This window comes from Lethenteron reissneri, chromosome 61 (assembly GCF_015708825.2).
Source record: "Lethenteron reissneri isolate LAM-NWPU_2019-01 chromosome 61, ASM1570882v1, whole genome shotgun sequence".
In the NCBI taxonomy this organism is placed as follows: domain Eukaryota; kingdom Metazoa; phylum Chordata; class Hyperoartia; order Petromyzontiformes; family Petromyzontidae; genus Lethenteron; species Lethenteron reissneri.
The window spans coordinates 50790-67952 of NC_083839.1; the positions used below are offsets into that span (position 1 = coordinate 50790).

Sequence of the window (17163 nt, forward strand, 5' to 3'; positions counted from 1 at the left end):
GTCCATCCAGAGGACAGCCGCTGTGTTGACTTCGCTGCAAATTAGTATCTATTTTATCGACCCCAGAAAGATGACGATGGGGCTGAGTTGACCCGCCAACCGGGATTTGAACTCGGATCCTTCCGATTGTACAGCCGCTCGCTCGCTCAAGTTGCACGCAACCGATCGCTCTCGGGTGTGGACTCGGCTTCAGCAGCGTGGAACATTTTCGAGCGTCGCAGCTATCAGAGCACCGGGGACTTTTCGCGTCTCTATATTTTTTCCTGTGTTCTGTCCCCCCCCAAGTGCCGACCCGGAGACGACGCGATGGGCGCGGGGCGCAATCAGAACGGGGAATTGAAACGCGGGGCGGTGGGGGAGAACATTCACCCCCCCCCCCACCCACCACTCTCCCCCACCCACCACTCTCCCCCACCCACCACTCTCCCCCACCCACCACTCTCCCCCACCCACCACTCACCCCCACCCACCACTCTCCCCCACCCACCACTCATCCCCACCCACCACTCTCCCCCACCACTCACCCCCACCCACCCACCACTCTCCCCCACCCACCACTCACCCCCACCCACCACTCTCCCCCACCCACCACTCTCCCCCACCCACCCACCACTCACCCCCACCCACCACTCACCCCCACCCACCATTCTCCCCCACCCACCACTCTCCCCTACCCACCACTCTCCCCCACCCACCCACCACTCTCCCCCACCCACCCACCCACCACTCTCCCCCACCCACCCACCCACCACTCTCCCCCACCCACCCACCCACCACTCTCCCCCACCCACCCACCCACCACTCTCCCCCACCCACCCACCACTCACTCACCCGCCCGCCCGCGCGCCGGAGGAATTGGGAGGAAAGTAAATAATGGGAAAGTGATCTGGGGGGGATGGGGGGATGGGGGGATGGGGGGTTGGGGGGTTGGGGGGTGGTGCGGTGACGGTAATAGTAGTGGCGGCGGTGGTGCTGGCAGTGGTGGTGGCGGTAGTGATAGTGGTGGTAGTGGCGGTAGTGGCCGTGGTGGTGGCGGTAGTGGTGGTGGTGGCAGTGTTGGTAGTGGCGGTGGTAGTGGCAGTGTTGGTGGTGGTAGTGGTGATGGTTGTGGTGGTAGTGGCGGTGGTAGTGGTGATGGTTGTGGTGGTAGTGGTGGTGGTAGTGGTGGTAGCGGCGGTGACGCGCCGAGTGACGGTCGCGGTGCCCCCCCCCCCCCCGCGTGTCCCTCCGGGGGGCGGCGAGAGTCGCGATTTCACGCGAATCCATTCGGCGAGACTTGAGTTCCGTGCGTCTGGGCGGCTGTCACGGAGCCGCGGCCCCTCGCGAGGAACACATCAAGCGGCGGCCGAGAAGGCGGCGATGAGAGCGAGGGGGGGGGCGAGAGAAAAGGGGGGTGGAGGGGGCCACGGACGCGTTATGGACACCCACCCCTCCCCTCCCCTCCTCCCCCCCTCCCCGTTGCAATTCGTGAGTTTGAAACGAGTTGAGGTGGACGGGATCAGTGAGGTTCGTGATGGTGGAGTGGCAGGAAGCCAGCTCGACACCTTGGCCAAGTCGTCTCCGCTTGGCTGGGCGATCCTTTCACATCCAAACGACCACAACCCACGGCCACATCTCAGCGGCCACAACACAACCGCCACAACCCACCGGCCACAACCCATCGGCCACAACTGTCTAGCCACAACCCATGGGCCAGGTCCCATCGGCCACATCCCACATCGAAGCGGCCACCACCCATCAGCCACAACCGACTGGCCACAACCCATCTGCCACAACCTATCGACCACAACCCATCCGCCACAACCGTCTGGCCACAACCCATCTGCCACAACCTATCGACCACAACCTACCGGCCACAACCGTCTGGCCACAAACGATTGGCCACAACCCACCGGCCACAACCCACCGGCCACAACCCACCGGCCACAACCCACCGGCCACAACCCATCGACCACAACCCATCGACCACAACCCACCGGCCACAACCCATCGACCACAACCCATCGACCACAACCCATCGACCACAACCCATCGACCACAACCCATCGACCACAACCCATCGACCACAACCCATCGACCACAACCCACCGGCCACAACCCATCGACCACAACCCATCGGCCACAACCCACCGGCCACAACCCACCGGCCACAACCCATCGACCACAACCCATCGACCACAACCCATCGACCACAACCCATCGACCACAACCCACCGGCCACAACCCATCGACCACAACCCACCGGCCACAACCCATCGACCACAACCCACCGGCCACAACCCAACGGTGAGATGCCACCAGCTGGGAGTTTGCGAGCACCTATTAAACAAATCGCCTTAGAAGGGCGAGCGTGATCTGGGACCAGTGGCCGTGCCCCCCCCCCCCCCCCGTGCCGTGGAGAGGTTTTCAACGCGACGATGCCGAATCGGTGAAAAATGAATATGCCCATAAAATCATTCACGGCACGGACCCGCTGAATTGTGTCCCACCGGGTTGGATCCCTGGGCCCCCGTGCTGCTGCTGTGGGTGCCAAACCTGTCACACCGCCGAGGCGAGGGATAATCGAGTGGCGTGAGAATCAATAGGCGATCCGCGTTTAATGAACAGAGCGGGCGGGGGGGGGGGGCATTGCGATGGGGGTCAAAGGCTCAGCCCCTGCAGTTGCCTATCGGTGTCGCTGCTGCTGCTGGCGGAAGGGGCCTCCACTAGGGGGAGCGCAAGAGGGTACTTGGTCTACTCTTCCACGCCGGCCAGACAGTATTTGACAGAGTGTGGCAGTTACTCACACTTTACCCCACCATCACGAAAACTGCCCTTCGACTACTTGTAGAGTAGCCGTATACTGTTGCGTTGAATCCCCACGAAGTGGTCAATGTTTTATACACCCTGGTTGAGATGATTAGCATGATGATTAAGGTCAACCCCTTACGCAAGGGGAATATTTGAGTGAAGTTATAATCGATACGCCTCCCCGGATTTAATGAGGGCTGGAGTGGCGCTCATTGTGGTATCTTTATCAAGACCGAGTCGAGGCACAGATACTAATGATAGCTTGCTGATATAATAATATCCTGCTGTTAATACTAATAACAATTCACGGCTTCCAATCAACTGCTGGATGAAGATATCGCCACGTCGTGTTGATTCTGCGTTGGTTGGCCATTCTTCACCACACCGGTCAGTGCGAGTGGTTGGATGTGGTTAAAGGTAAATTTGTTTTTTTACCAGCTAAGGTCCACTGAGCTACGTAGCTCTTTCCCAGAAGCAACCTGGCATCACCAGGCGAGGTCGTTTGTGTGTTGTTAGTGGTGTAGTGTGTTTGTGTGTTGTGAGTGGTGTCGTGTGTTTGTGTGTTGTTAGTGGTGTAGTGTGTTTGTGTGTTGTGAGTGGTGTAGTGTGTTTGTGTGTTGTGAGTGGTGTCGTGTGTTTGTGTGTTGTGAGTGGTGTCGTGTGTTTGTGTGTTGTGAGTGGTGTAGTGTGTTTGTGTGTTGTGAGTGGTGTAGTGTGTTGTGTGTTGTGAGTGGTGTAGTGTGTTTGTGTGTTGTGAGTGGTGTAATGTGTTTGTGTGTTGTGAGTGGTGTCGTGTGTTTGTGTGTTGTGAGTGGTGTAGTGTGTTTGTGTGTTGTGAGTGGTGTAGTGTGTTTGTGTGTTGTGAGTGGTGTAGTGTGTTTGTGTGTTGTGAGTGGTGTAGTGTGTTTGTGTGTTGTGAGTGGTGTCGTGTGTTTGTGTGTTGTTAGTGGTATCGTGTGTTTGTGTGTTGTTAGTGGTGTAGTGTGTTTGTGTGTTGTTAGTGGTGTCGTGTGTTTGTGTGTTGTTAGTGGTGTCGTGTGTTTGTGTGTTGTTAGTGGTGTAGTGTGTTTGTGTGTTGTGAGTGGTGTAGTGTGTTTGTGCGTTGTGAGTGGTGTCGTGTGTTTGTGTGTTGTGAGTGGTGTCGTGTGTTTGTGTGTTGTTAGTGGTGTCGTGTGTTTGTGTGTTGTTAGTGGTGTAGTGTGTTTGTGTGTTGTGAGTGGTGTAGTGTGTTTGTGTGTTGTGAGTGGTGTAGTGTGTTTGTGTGTTGTGAGTGGTGTCGTGTGTTTGTGTGTTCTTAGTGGTGTCGTGTGTTTGTGTGTTGTGAGTGGTGTAGTGTGTTTGTGTGTTGTTAGTGGTGTCGTGTGTTTGTGTGTTGTTAGTGGTGTCGTGTGTTTGTGTGTTGTGAGTGGTGTAGTGTGTTTGTTATACTGGTAGGAACCTCCTGGTTACACCAGCCCACAGGGGATTATTGTGTCCGTTATGCTGGGAGGGGCTGGGTGGGGAGGGGAGGGTGGGGAGGGTGGGGCTGGGTGGGGAGGGGCTGGGTGGGGAGGGGAGGGTGGGGAGGGGCTGGGTGGGGAGGGTGGGGCTGGGTGGGGAGGGGCTGGGTGGGGAGAATGGGGCTGGGTGTGGAGGGTGGGGCTGGGCGGGGGTGGAAGGGGTGGGGCTGGGTGGGGGGTGGGAGGGAGGGGTGGGGCTGCGTGGGGAGGGGCTGGTCACCCCGTGGTGCCCTTATAAAATTCAACGTTTAACCTACTCACGCCGGCTTGTGCCCGCCCTCACAGTTGGGCATATTTACGGAATACACCACGCTGCCGTTGACCCTGCCCATTGACCGAGCAACCCAACGTTCCTACCAGCTCCCTCCGCAGGAATGTGTTTCAGGGTGTAGTGTGTTGCTGTTAGTGGTGTAGTGTGTTTGTGGTGTAGTGATTGTTGTTGTTAGTGGTGTAGTGTGTTTGTGGTGTAGTGATTGTTGTTGTTAGTGGTGTAGTGTGTTTGTTGTGGCTAGATGTGGCTAACAGACACCCACTGCATTTTGGACGCCCATCGCAGTTTCTGAGTCCACGTGTTTCTCTCCCCGACGCCGATGACAGAAACCTTTTAACTTCAGACCACACAGCCTGCAGGCTCTCGACGGAGTCAACAGGCAGCAGTGGCGACGTTTGAAGATCATCGTCAAGATCATCGTCGTCGTGTGCTGCAACACCTCTCCTATTCAATAGACCTCATCTCCTTGTGTCTCTCTCATTATCATCATCACGGTGGCGAGGAGATGTTAACTACCTCACCAGGTATACAGGTGCCCGTGGGTTCCATCCCAACCCTGACGCCTGCTTCTGTATATTTGGAGTTTGCGTGTCTCTCTCATCAGCTCCCCCCTATCTCCGGTTGTAGCCAACATCTTCATGGAGAAATTTGAGACGGACGCCATCCAGACTGCCACTCTACGCCCGACCTTATGGAAGAGGTACGTAGACGACACTTTTGTCATCTGGCCACATGGCCGGCCTGCTCTAGACCAATTTCTCGACCACATCAATTCCATACACCCAGCCATCAGATTCACCATGGAAGTCGAAAATGATGGCAAGCTACCCTTTTTGGATGTCCTAATCAAAAGGAGACCTGATGGTTCAATGAGCCACTCTGTCTACAGGAAAGCCACCCACACGGATGCTTATCTAAAACCGGATTCCCACCACCATCCATCCCAGAAGAATTCTCTCATCAAGACTCTATATCATAGAGCCCAATGCATCTCCGACCATGAACACATTTCCAGTGAACTCAAACACGTACGCCAAGCTCTTAAGGCTAATGGTTACTCCGACTACACAATCCGCAAAGCCATCACTCCAACCATCAAGAAGGATCCTGTTGAGGAGCCTTTCAAGACCATCACCTTACCCTACATTGCTGGGGTCACAAAAAAGATCTCCAAAATCCTGATGAAACACAAGATCCAGGTCCGATTCAACACAGTACATAAAATCCGTGATCTGGTCCCGTCTGTAAAAGATGTGGTTCCAGACATACAGTACCCTGGCGTCTACAAACTAAGTTTCCTCTGTGGTAGCAGTTACATTGGAGAAACCAAACGACATGTCTCGGACCGCATCCGTGAACATAAGGCAGACCTGAAACACGGTAGGACAAACACCTCAGCCGTGGCAGATCACTGTTACAATTCAGTGGGCTCACATGACATTGACTTCTCCAAGACAGAGGTTCTCTGCAAGCCATCTGGCTATCATGAGAGATTCGTTCATGAGGCGATCCACATATACAAACACAGAGACAATTTCAACCGAGAAGATGGATTCTGGCTTAGCAATCATTGGAAGGACGTAATAAACCATTTCGGATCTTAACTGATTGTGTTCACGTTTACGGTGACTTTCAGACCGCGTTCCACTCACTGGCATGGTGCAGTGTGCAGAGTAATGTATGGTGTCGTAATTGTATAGTAAACATATAGCAGTGTGATACACATTAGGGTGGGTAGAATAATACATAGTGTTATATTAAAATGGATAAGGCAGCAACTGCAGCAGCAGCAGCAAGTGCAGCAGCAGCAGCAGCAACTGCAGCAGCAGCAGAAACTGCAGCAGCAGCAGCAGCAACTGCAGCAGCAGCAACTGCAGCAGCAGCAATTGCAGCAGCAGCAGTAACTGCAGCTCCCTTTGATGCTGTTAATCCTGCATAATGCACATGCATATGCAGTACTAATCACATTCCTGCATTTCCCATAAATATGCTAAATTCCTTTTGATATGCAAATTCCTTTGTCAATGCGCCCAGCTTATATATATGCTCCAAGCTCGTGTGCTGTTTCATTCAGACTCTGTCGCCTCGACGGACCTGGTTTTCACCTGAGGACGGCTGCTTGCGTTGTGGCCGAAACGTCGTGAGAATTGTTTTATTATGTTTTATTTGTATTATTTTATTACTTCCCTTCTACGTGACTTTACCGAAAGAACCAAGAAGATCATCATCATCACGGTGGCTAGGAGATGTTTACTACCTCACCAGGTATACAGGAGGCAGTGGGTTCCATCCCAACCCTGACGCCTGCTGCTGTATATTTGGAGTTTGTATGGCCTCTCTCTCGCCGTGGCCGCGTGGATTTTTCTCCGGATCCCCCGGGGGTTTCCCTCCACGTTTAGAATCAGAGTCACGCGTTCAGAGTGTTATTTGGTTGCTTGTAAATTTCCACACGACAAGCCACTTCTTTGTTGAGCTAGCCAGGTCACTGCTGAAAAATAGCTACAGAGATCAGTGGGCCTAAGCTGGTAACATAAAATAAATTGTTGATAGTTATTGACAAACGTGTCGTGTTTCTTTAAATACGACCGCAGTTCAGCGCAACTCCTCTTGGCCGTGATTTCAACTAAAACAGAACCATTTCATTGACCAGGTAAGGCCCACCCAAGCTACTATCGATTTTTTTTCAGGAAGCGACCTGACCACAAACAATAGTCTAAGGCAGGGGTGGGGAACGTCCGGCCCGCGGGCCATACAAGGCCCGCGAAATCATTTGGTGTGGCCCTGCCAAGGCAACCGCAGGCGGGACTCGAAATTCAATAAATATCGGAGCAAACCTGGAAAAGCAGTTGCGAGTAGCAGCAACATCATCAATACCAGCTAACATCACACGCCTCGCCAGAGAGAAGCAGTTCCAGCCATCACATTAGGGGTGAGTGAATTAAATGTTTGACCAAATATAACAGGCTACTTTTCAAGATGATAATTTTGTATGGCCCGCGAACGATGTTATATTTAACACGTAGGCTTTCGCGACCAATATTATTCATAATATAGGTGGGCTAAAGAAGTCAATTAATTTGTCCTTTGAAAACGTGACACATTTTTTACTGTTTGGCCGTGTCGGGTAGTGGAGGGTTACGACACATTTATAAATAACGCGATCTGACCCAAAAACCTATATTATGAATAATGTTATAAATATCCAAATGGCCCTTGGCATAAAAAAGGTTCATCTTCTTGGTTCTTTCGGTCAAGTCACGAAAGCTTTAAATCTGAAAATAAAAAAGGTTCCCCACCCCTGGTCTAAGTGATGTGCCACGTGGAAATATCAGCAGCCAAAATTATCTTTAAACGCGTGACGTTGATTCTAAACGTGGAGGGGCAAAAACCGGAGGGAACCAGAGACAAAAATCCACGGCGAGAGAGAGATTCGCAAAAAACTTCAAATTTACAAGCAGGCGTCGTCAGGCTCGGATTCGAGACCCACGGCTTCCGTGCACAGCAGGCGAGGGGAGGTGACATCTCGAGACACGCCGATGGCGGGGAGCTCGGCTTCACGGATCTCGTCTCATTCGGCCGGCACGTGTAGCAGTCGCTTTAGTACTCGCTCATGAAGCTTGTCTTCGCCAGGCAACAAACTTTTGGCTAAATATAATAACGTACCTGATAAAACATTTTTTTTATCCACTATCAGACACTAACAGCTACTCCTACAATGTGTATTTTTGCGCAGATATAACCGCAAAAATTGTCGACTTGATTCAACTTCTTATATTTAAAGACGTACACATTGGAAACAGCTCAAGTTAAAGATTCCGTTGTTCTTATATTAGAAAGAACACAAAATAATTAACTTAATAGTCTGTGAGGGGAAGCTCCTTTTACCATTTTCGAATTATTCAGATTTGAACAACATAAAATAGTATTCTTGTTCAAGACCACTTGAATCCAAAATAAAAAAACAATAAGATAAAACAATGGTTCTCACTTTAATTTAATTTGCTGTTTAACGCTCTATCAAAAGAAAAACCGCAATCTGAAATTTTGAACGGTTTCTGAATGACACCACGCACAAAACGTGTTTATGGGGCACTTAAAAATCGAGATTTGGGGGATGTTTCCTGTTGTTTGTGCCCTAAAAGTTACCCGCGTACCAAATTTCAGCTTTCTACATTGTCGGCAGAGTCCCCAGATGGTTTTTGAGACGTACAGATTAAAGGTCTTAATTTGAAGACAATTGTAACGAAAACGCAGGCCCAGTTACAGCGATGCTGGGCAGCATCTACACAGCCAGGTGGTCGTCGTCCTTCGCTAGGACCGACAAAGCCCCACGACGCAGATGAGCCCATTCCACGAAAAGGAGGGGAAATCAAGGTGGGGGAGGGGGGGGCGTGATAGCGGGAACGGAACGTAAATTTTTGTTCAAATAGCTTTATTAGATTTTTTTGCTGTACACAAGAAAGGCCCACTGCCGAAAAATTTCGGGTTGACAAAAAAACAGCAGCACGCGAATATCCGCCAGGCCGCATGTACCCGACGCGTCCCGGTTAATGTGGGGGGGGGGGGGGGGGGGGTAGACAACCCGGTGAAGCGGGCGGGTACAGAAACTACGTCGCATTTACATGGGAAAGTCGCGCCGGTAGAACACTCGTTTAGTAGACTGTTTTTGTACCACGGGGTGGGGGTTTCAAGGATCAGCCGGCACGCCTACGGTCGTCGACCCGTTCCCTCTCGTTGGCGAGGCTGCGGCTGCCGTAAGCCGGGCAATCTGGGAGTCTTTCCCGGGACATTCAAAGTTCCCCGGTGTTTGAACAGTTGCTGAACTATAACAATGACGCATTAACGATCCACGCCTCACTCGACACAATACTGGGAGATTTTCGTCGACCCGTGAGAGCCCTCCGTTTCTCTGCGCACCTTTCGATGTGGCAACCCTTGCCGCTGCAGTTGAGTAAGCATCGGAGGAGAAAAGCTAAAAAGGCGGCCGGGCGTAGGTCCAGCCATCCTGCCCTCTGATGTGCTTACGCCAGCCTTAATAGGCGCTCGCTAACCAGCCCTTGCACCCCCCCCCCCCCTTTAATCCCCGAGAAAGTCCAAGACGCGACACGGAGCGGGCGGGATCCGCCCGGCTCACGAGGCTGGCCCTGCCGCTCCGGTTCCGCCCGGCGCTCCGTTCCGCGAGTCCTGCGAGCCGGGGGCAGCGGTGGTCGCCTGCATGAGCTCGTACAGCTGCTCCACCTGCTCCTCGCGCAAGTTGGACAGGTGCTCGTCGTTCAGGTAAGCTCCGGGCCGGATCACCCGACCCGGATCCTGAGTCACCTGCGTTTGCAGGGTGGTCGCATACGCCTGTGGAGGGTTGGGGGTGTCAGGTGGGACGGAGGGAGCAAAGCGGAGGCCGATTATGAAGACACAAGGCAAGTTTCGAAGAACAAATGTGACCTAAGGTCTTCGCTCATTTACCAGCTGCACATTCCTTATTGCCGTACAAATACTGGAGGAAGGGCCTTTGCTATTGAGGCCCCCAGGATCTGGAATTCAATTGCCAATAAACTGCAACTTGAATCACTACCTGTGAGATCTTCACTCAAAACTGCTCTAGAGGAGTTGTACACCCCTAGCTGCCACTGCTATTCAGTGGCCTGAAATCAAATGTTTTCATTCCGGATAACCGCTGCAAAGTATGATCTGTGTTTTGATTTAGTGTGCTGATCTTTAAAGGTGCATTTGAAAATGTTTGATACTCCTACTGATGCCCCTGCTGTTGTGGAGTGACTCATGCAGCCAGCTATGGCTGCAGGGTTTGGTGGTACATGTTGTTTATGTCGTTTATTGTGAAATTTCGGTCACAGTTCCTATGATCACTGTTACATTGCTTTTTTGGCTTTATTTTGGTGATTTCGAAAAGTTTTTTGGTTTGGCCATGTTTGTTTGTTGTGGTACGGAGTTAGAATGATGGCTTTAATCTAAGTTGTCTTGTGGTTGTTGTTGTTGTCTGACTTGCATCCCGCTGGGATTTTTGCACAGCGATGGCATAGCCACTTTAAGATGTTTTTTGTTCATGTTTTTGTTTTTTATTTGTTGTGGTTGCACCCGATTCAAGAGCCGAATGGCTCACAGGGCTATACCAAATAAATGAAACTGAAACTATCGGTTCTTCAAGGCGTTATCTGGTCGTATGTACATTGTATGTTCATACGTTGAACTTCTTTTGCACCCTACGTCACCAACCGTGCTAATCGGAGGTGCGGGGGAAGGACAACAAACTAATCATACAAAGCAGTTCTTAAGAAAAGAGTTTGCAATCTCGATGATATCGGGAGGAGCGTTCCAGACGGCCGCAGATGTGCATCTGAAAGCGCGCGACGCGACGACCGTTTTTGTTCCATGGCCGAGACAAAGGCCGCCGCTACTGTGAGGATGAGTGCCAGAGTTTTGCGTGATGGTGGTTTATGAGATCAGCAAGGTATCGTGGTTGTGCCATACTTCACCGCGCTGGTCACCGTGGGTTGATGAAAGGGGGAGCCAGGAACGATTCAGATGTCGCTCATCGCTCGCGTTAGCCACGGCTAGGAATCAAACTCAAGTTCCCCGTGTCAGAGCGCTTTTAACTCGTGATGTTGAAAAGAAAGCCCAACTTGTGTCGTTTTCGTTGAAAGTGATTTAGGTACATGAGCTCGATTCTGGGCCACGGCTAACATCAGCGACACGCGGTCGCAGTCGATGCATTCCAAACAAAAGGGCATGCGAGTCGCACACGGTACACACACACAGTATATACACACACGCAGTACACACACAGTGCACACACGAAGTACACACAGTACACACACACAGTACACACACACAGTACACACACGCAGTACACACAGTACACATACACAGTACACACACGTAGTACACACAGTACACACACAGAGTACACACACAGAGTACACACACGGTACACACACAGTACACACACACGGTACACACACGGTACACACACAGTACACACACACAGTACACACACACTACACACAAACGGTTCACACACACAGTACACACACAGTACACACACACGGTACACACACAGTACACACACACAGTACACACACGGTACACACACACACTACACATACAGTACACACACACAGTACGCACACACGGTACACACAGTACACACACACGGTACACACACACAGTACACACACACGGTACACACACGGTACAAACACAGTACACACAGTACACACAGCACACACAGTACACACACACAGTACACACACGGTACACCCTAACCCCAGAACGTACGTGCGGCCCCCCACCGCCGTCCGCGTCACTCGCTTGTTCACGCTCGCTCTGCCTAGCGAGCGCATTTATTTATCGCCATTATCGCCCCCCTCGCGAAGCACATAAACAAGTGACGAATTGCCAGTCAGGCTCCCTCTTTACGATCATAATTGGACCACAAATTCACCGGCGGCAATGGGGTGACACGAGCGAGCGAGCGGCGGTGGCCGTACCTGTTGCAGGAGCCCCCCCCTGCCCCCCACCACTGCCCCCCACCACTTCCCCCCACCACCACCACCACCGCCACCGCTCCGCAAAATTTACTGCCGTGAGAGGCCTCTCATTCACGCGGGGGGCATCATCGAAAACTCATTAGCGGCCGAACGAGCGGCGATAGAAATGCGGCGATCGCTATTCCGTTATTTATTTAATAATACCCCCCCCCCCACCTTTCCCGCTCGCTCTTGGATATTGACTGATGGAGGGGTGGTGGTTGGTGACGGCGTGGAGCAATAGCACGATCGATGCATTCCTTTACAAAGGGAAAGGCCGGGCGGGGGGGGGGGGAGAAAAAAGAAAAAAAAATCAAAAGCCGACGAGACGCATTTTCAATTAGTCGAGGGAATTACGGCCGTCGTTGTCCAACCCCCATCCACCGGTGGCCGCGCTTAAGCCGTATTTAGGGTCGCGATAATATTTGGTGGGGGGTGGGTGGGGGGGGTGGTGGGGGGCACTTTCGCGAACGAAAATCTTCGCCGCCGCCGCCGCCGCTAACGCCGCTGCCGAAAAGCCCCGGGCGCGGGGAAAATCGCGGAGACGGAAAAATCCCCCGGAGTTCTGCGTGGGCGATCCTGCGCCAACAGAAAAAAAGAAGCTTCTTCACAGCTCGTCGGGATTTCTCCCGGGTAAATTTAAAGATTTAAATTCTGTAATTTGACAAAAATCCGCGTTTTCGGGAGAGAGGGAGGGAGAGCGTGTAATTCGGTTTCGCGAGACAAAAATGCCCCCGCGGATGTAAGCGGACAGAATGAAAAGAGAAGCGAAAGAAATCGACTGGAAGGACCCGCGAGCGGGAGAACTTGATTTGGCTCGCGCGACGGCGGGGGCCTCGTTAGAATTTCCAACGCGGGCTCCCCGGCCGCCTCTTGCGAGGCCCTCACCCTCCGTGTGCGCGCGCGTCAATAATCGGACATCAAACGGTGGCGCAGCGGGTTGCTTCATTATCTCCCCCCCGCCCGTCTCCGCGCGATCATCTGCGTGGGTCGCGAGGGGGCGATAATGGCGCCACGGTTAGCGAGATGTTAAACGTGTTCTTTGGTTCTTTCGGTAAAGTCACGTAGGTAGAAAAATAATCATAAAAAATAAAGTGAATAAAAAAACTATAAAAATAAAAATAAGGAAGCCGTGGGTTCTATCCCAACCCTGACGCCTGCTGTATATTTGGAGTGCGCGTGTCTCTCCCCCTCTCTATCCCCGTGGTCATCCTCGGAGCCGGCGGCTTTAGGCTAACCGTCGAACGAAGACGGTCACCGCATCGCGCACTTTCAGACGCGCTTCCACCACTGGAACTCTCTTCCTTCCGATATTAGGAAGCCACTGGAGCTATGCACTTTTACATCTAAATTGAAAACTCCTTTCCTAAAAACTGCTTTTAGTGCGTAGTTTGTTGTGCTTCCCCTAAACCTCCGACTAGCACGATTGGCTACGTACGGTGCGAAAGAAGTTCAACACATGTCTGTACATCCCCGACGTAAACCGAGGTATCGCTGTGCAAAGAAAACTCTACTCCGTGCCGCCACGTAAATAATATATGTTCTAGTCCATCAGCCTATCGGCTTAAAACATCAATATTATCGAGCGGGCTTATTACTCTAATTCTGCTGGCTTACCACGTGTTATTGCAACGGGGTGCGCTTGCCAACGATACCTGACGATCCAGCAGCATTTGTTTAGCAAGCCAGACTCGGCTGAAGAGAACCAGGAGATGGAACCTGGTCCCGAGGTTAGCTCGGCTAAACGAACGCAATGTTGATAATGGTCCTGTTTGCAAAAGCCTATGATGAACAGGCCGATGGACAACCACACCAATGCGCCTCCAACGTGAAAGGACGCCTGGCAGCGACGGCCTCGGGTGCGTTTTGCTAAATATTTCGTCGCATCTTCAGAGCCGACACTCAATTTGGCTCTCCTACAGATTTTCTTTCCAGAACAAATTATTCCAAAAAGTAACAAACGCAATAATTAAAGGTCCCAATGAATGTCTGCTACCCATATAAAAGGTGTGCCTTGCAAAAGTAATTGACCTCGGGGTAATTGTACGTCTTCATCATTTTCCTAGTTCGCGAAAACTATTTATTTCGTATGCAGGTGATGGCGCGTGTGTGTTGGGGGAGCGGTGGTGCAGCGGTTAGCGCTACGCTGCGCTACGAAGCCCGCCGACCTGAGTTCGATTCCCGCTCACGGCCAACACCGGTGACGATTTTCTGAATCGATCCTGTGCCTCCCCTAGGTCGACTCAGCCTCAACCTAGTGCCGTGTGTAAACATGTCCAACCCTCGCTGCTGCCTCCACAGTGATGGATTACAGACGGTGAGTGTGACACTCTGACATGGTGATTGTGGCAGTGATCACGATGACAGAGATAGCCTCGACAATAATCTTGACTTAAAGCTTTCGTGACTGCAGGAATTCGTGTTCTTTGGGTCTTTCGGTAAAGTCACGTAGATAGGTTCAAAGAAAATAACCAAAAATAACAAAAATATATATTTTTGTGACTTTATTGAAAGACCCAAAGAAGATGAATTCCTGCAGTCACGAAAGCTTAGATAGGTTAAAAGAAAATAACGCATTTTTTTTTGTTATTTTCTTTGAACCTATCTACGTGACTTTACCAAAAAACCCAAAGAACACGACAATAATGTTCGCGTTGATAGCGGCAATGGTAAGGGTGCTTGTGGCGGTGATGATGGCAAAATCAGCAATTGTGGTGGTGGTGGTGTTGGTGGCGTAAGTGGCGACGGTGGTGGAGAACTTTCTGTGGTGGCGTTTATGGCATAGGTGGTGATGGTGGTGGTGGCATACCGTGTCTACCCATAGAGTTTACCCGAATTCTTGTACAGGGCAATTGAGTTTTCAGGTCCATATGGCGTACAGCCGTTTCAATACGGGCAACAAATCTTTTGTCTATTTGTTTGTGTTTCTCCCTTGTGATGGGGCTTTGTCGGATGAACGTTGAGATTTATAAGGGCACGGGGTGACCAATAAGGTCTGAATTCGTCTGTAATAAGGCACTGATAAGGGGTTGACAGGTACGTGGTGGCGGCGATGGCGGTGAAGGGGGTGGTGGAGATGGTGGCGGTGATGGCGATTGTTGCAATGGCGGTGGCAGCAATGTGTTCATGATTGTGTTTACAGTGATCCTGGTGGTGGCAGCTATGATGGTGGTGATGGCGGTGGAATTGGTGGTGATGATGGTGGGAGTGCTGGTGGTGGTGGCTGAGTAGAGGCTTGCGGAGCCCCAATGTGGTTACAGGCCAGGGCGGTCTCGCACAGACACCATATTTTCTGTCCGTATGCTTAAGCAGAGGTGTAGGGAATTCCAACAGGACCTACATCTCAGCTTTATTGACCTGGTCAAGGCTTATGCTATCATCAATAGGCCTGGGCTCTGGGTTGTTCTTTGTGCTTTCCAAGTCCCTGACTCTCTGCTCACAATCATTAAGGAAATTCATGATGGTGAGCAGACTCGGGTAAAGCTACGTGGCTGGAAGTCAGAGCCATTCACTGTTCACCATGGAGTGCGACAGAGATGTCCTTTGGCTCCGACATTATTTAACATATTTGTCGACCACGTAGTGATATACACTTTCCATGGCTGTACCAGAGGAATCTCCATCTAGTACAGATACAATGGGAGGCTGATCAATGTCCGTGTGTGATCGAGGGATGTAATGTATGCTGATGATCCGGCGATTGCTGCTCACTCAGAGGAGTTGGAGGTGCTGCTGCTGAACCTGGAGCGTGCCACTAAGAAGTGGGGCCTTACCATCAGCCCCTCCAAAACTAAGCACCTGCCTGGGTATTTTGCCATCAAAGACTCCACCCACTCAACCCCCTGTTGGCGGGGCAGTTGTGGAGGGAGTGGAGAAGTTTCCATACCTTGGCAATGTGCTTATGACCAGTTTCAGTTTGGCAGCAGAGGTCTCACTCCGAATCAATCGAGCGGCATTGTCTTTTCATTGGCAGCGTAATGCCGTGTAGAAGCTACCTGGTCTGTCGCTCCACACAAAGCTTCAGGTCTTCTCGACCATGGTTATGCTTGCGAAACGTGGACACCCCTAATATAACATCTACGCCGGTTAGAAACATTAAGGTTGGCCTGCCTACGATCCTGGGTTTAACCAGGCTGGATTGTTGGAGGAGCTCACAAATCCTTGAAAGATCTGGACACAGTTCCATCGGTGAGCTCCTCCAGCAGGAAAGGCTGCGTTGGCTGGGTCATGTAGCCCGCTTACCAAACCACCGCATGCCCAAACAGCTTTTGTTTGGCCGGACAGAGGGGAAAAAACAGGCACGGCACGGGCTAGAGAAGAGATGGAATGATGTGGCACGAGAGTATATGGATCTGAGTGGACTTGCCAATGACTCATATACCAGATCGGCCTCTGTGGAGGAAGCTCATGAAGGAAGCTACTGGGCAGTTGGAAGCAGTTTCCCTCCAGCAACGGAGGGCGGAGGAGCGACGCTCACACCAACGAGCTGAGCGCCTGGCGGCTAAAACAGCAAGTCGGCACAGTAGGGGGAACAGCTTTGTGCATCTACCATGGCACCTGCTGGGTCTGTCCCGTGACCTCCTGCCAGCGAGCCTTCGATGTTTCACGTGGCCTCGAAGTGCATCTGGCCTAGCACAGATGCCGTGGTGACGTCACCGTCACTTAGTAGCGAATGGTGGCTCTTGGTATTGGTGATCGTGGCGGTGCCAGTGATGGCGGTGGTGGCAATGTTTGAGTGATGGTGGCGGCGGTGATGGCGGTGGTAGTGGTGGTAGCAACAATGTGCGAGTAATGGTGGTGGTGGCGGCGGTACTGGCGATCGTGGTGGTGGCAACGGTGGTGGCGGCAACGTCGCCGACGGGAAAAACTCGCCTCCCACTCGGCGAGGAACTGCTCGGCGAGGCGCGGGCCGGCCGTCTTGTTGCGCCGGAACTCGTCCTTCACGTAGCGGTCGCCCAGCTCCGCCAGCTCCACGGGGAGGTGGCGGTGCAGCTGCAGCAGCCGGCGGTAGAGGGAGCGCACGCGCGTCACGTGCCGCACCGCCGGCATCTCCTGTCCGGCG

General features: G+C 52.0%; 1 protein-coding gene across 1 annotated transcript; it reads right to left on the reverse strand.

Moving 5' to 3' along the window:
- Nucleotides 1–8986: 8986 nt before the first annotated feature.
- On the reverse strand, nucleotides 8987–17163 carry LOC133358216 (succinate dehydrogenase assembly factor 3, mitochondrial-like). Its single transcript, XM_061576460.1, has 2 exons — nucleotides 16974–17163; nucleotides 8987–9906 (listed from the first exon to the last, which is right to left on the reverse strand). Exons 1-2 carry the CDS (start codon nucleotides 17148–17150, stop codon nucleotides 9691–9693), a joined length of 393 nt encoding a protein of 130 aa, XP_061432444.1. The 5' UTR covers nucleotides 17151–17163; the 3' UTR covers nucleotides 8987–9690.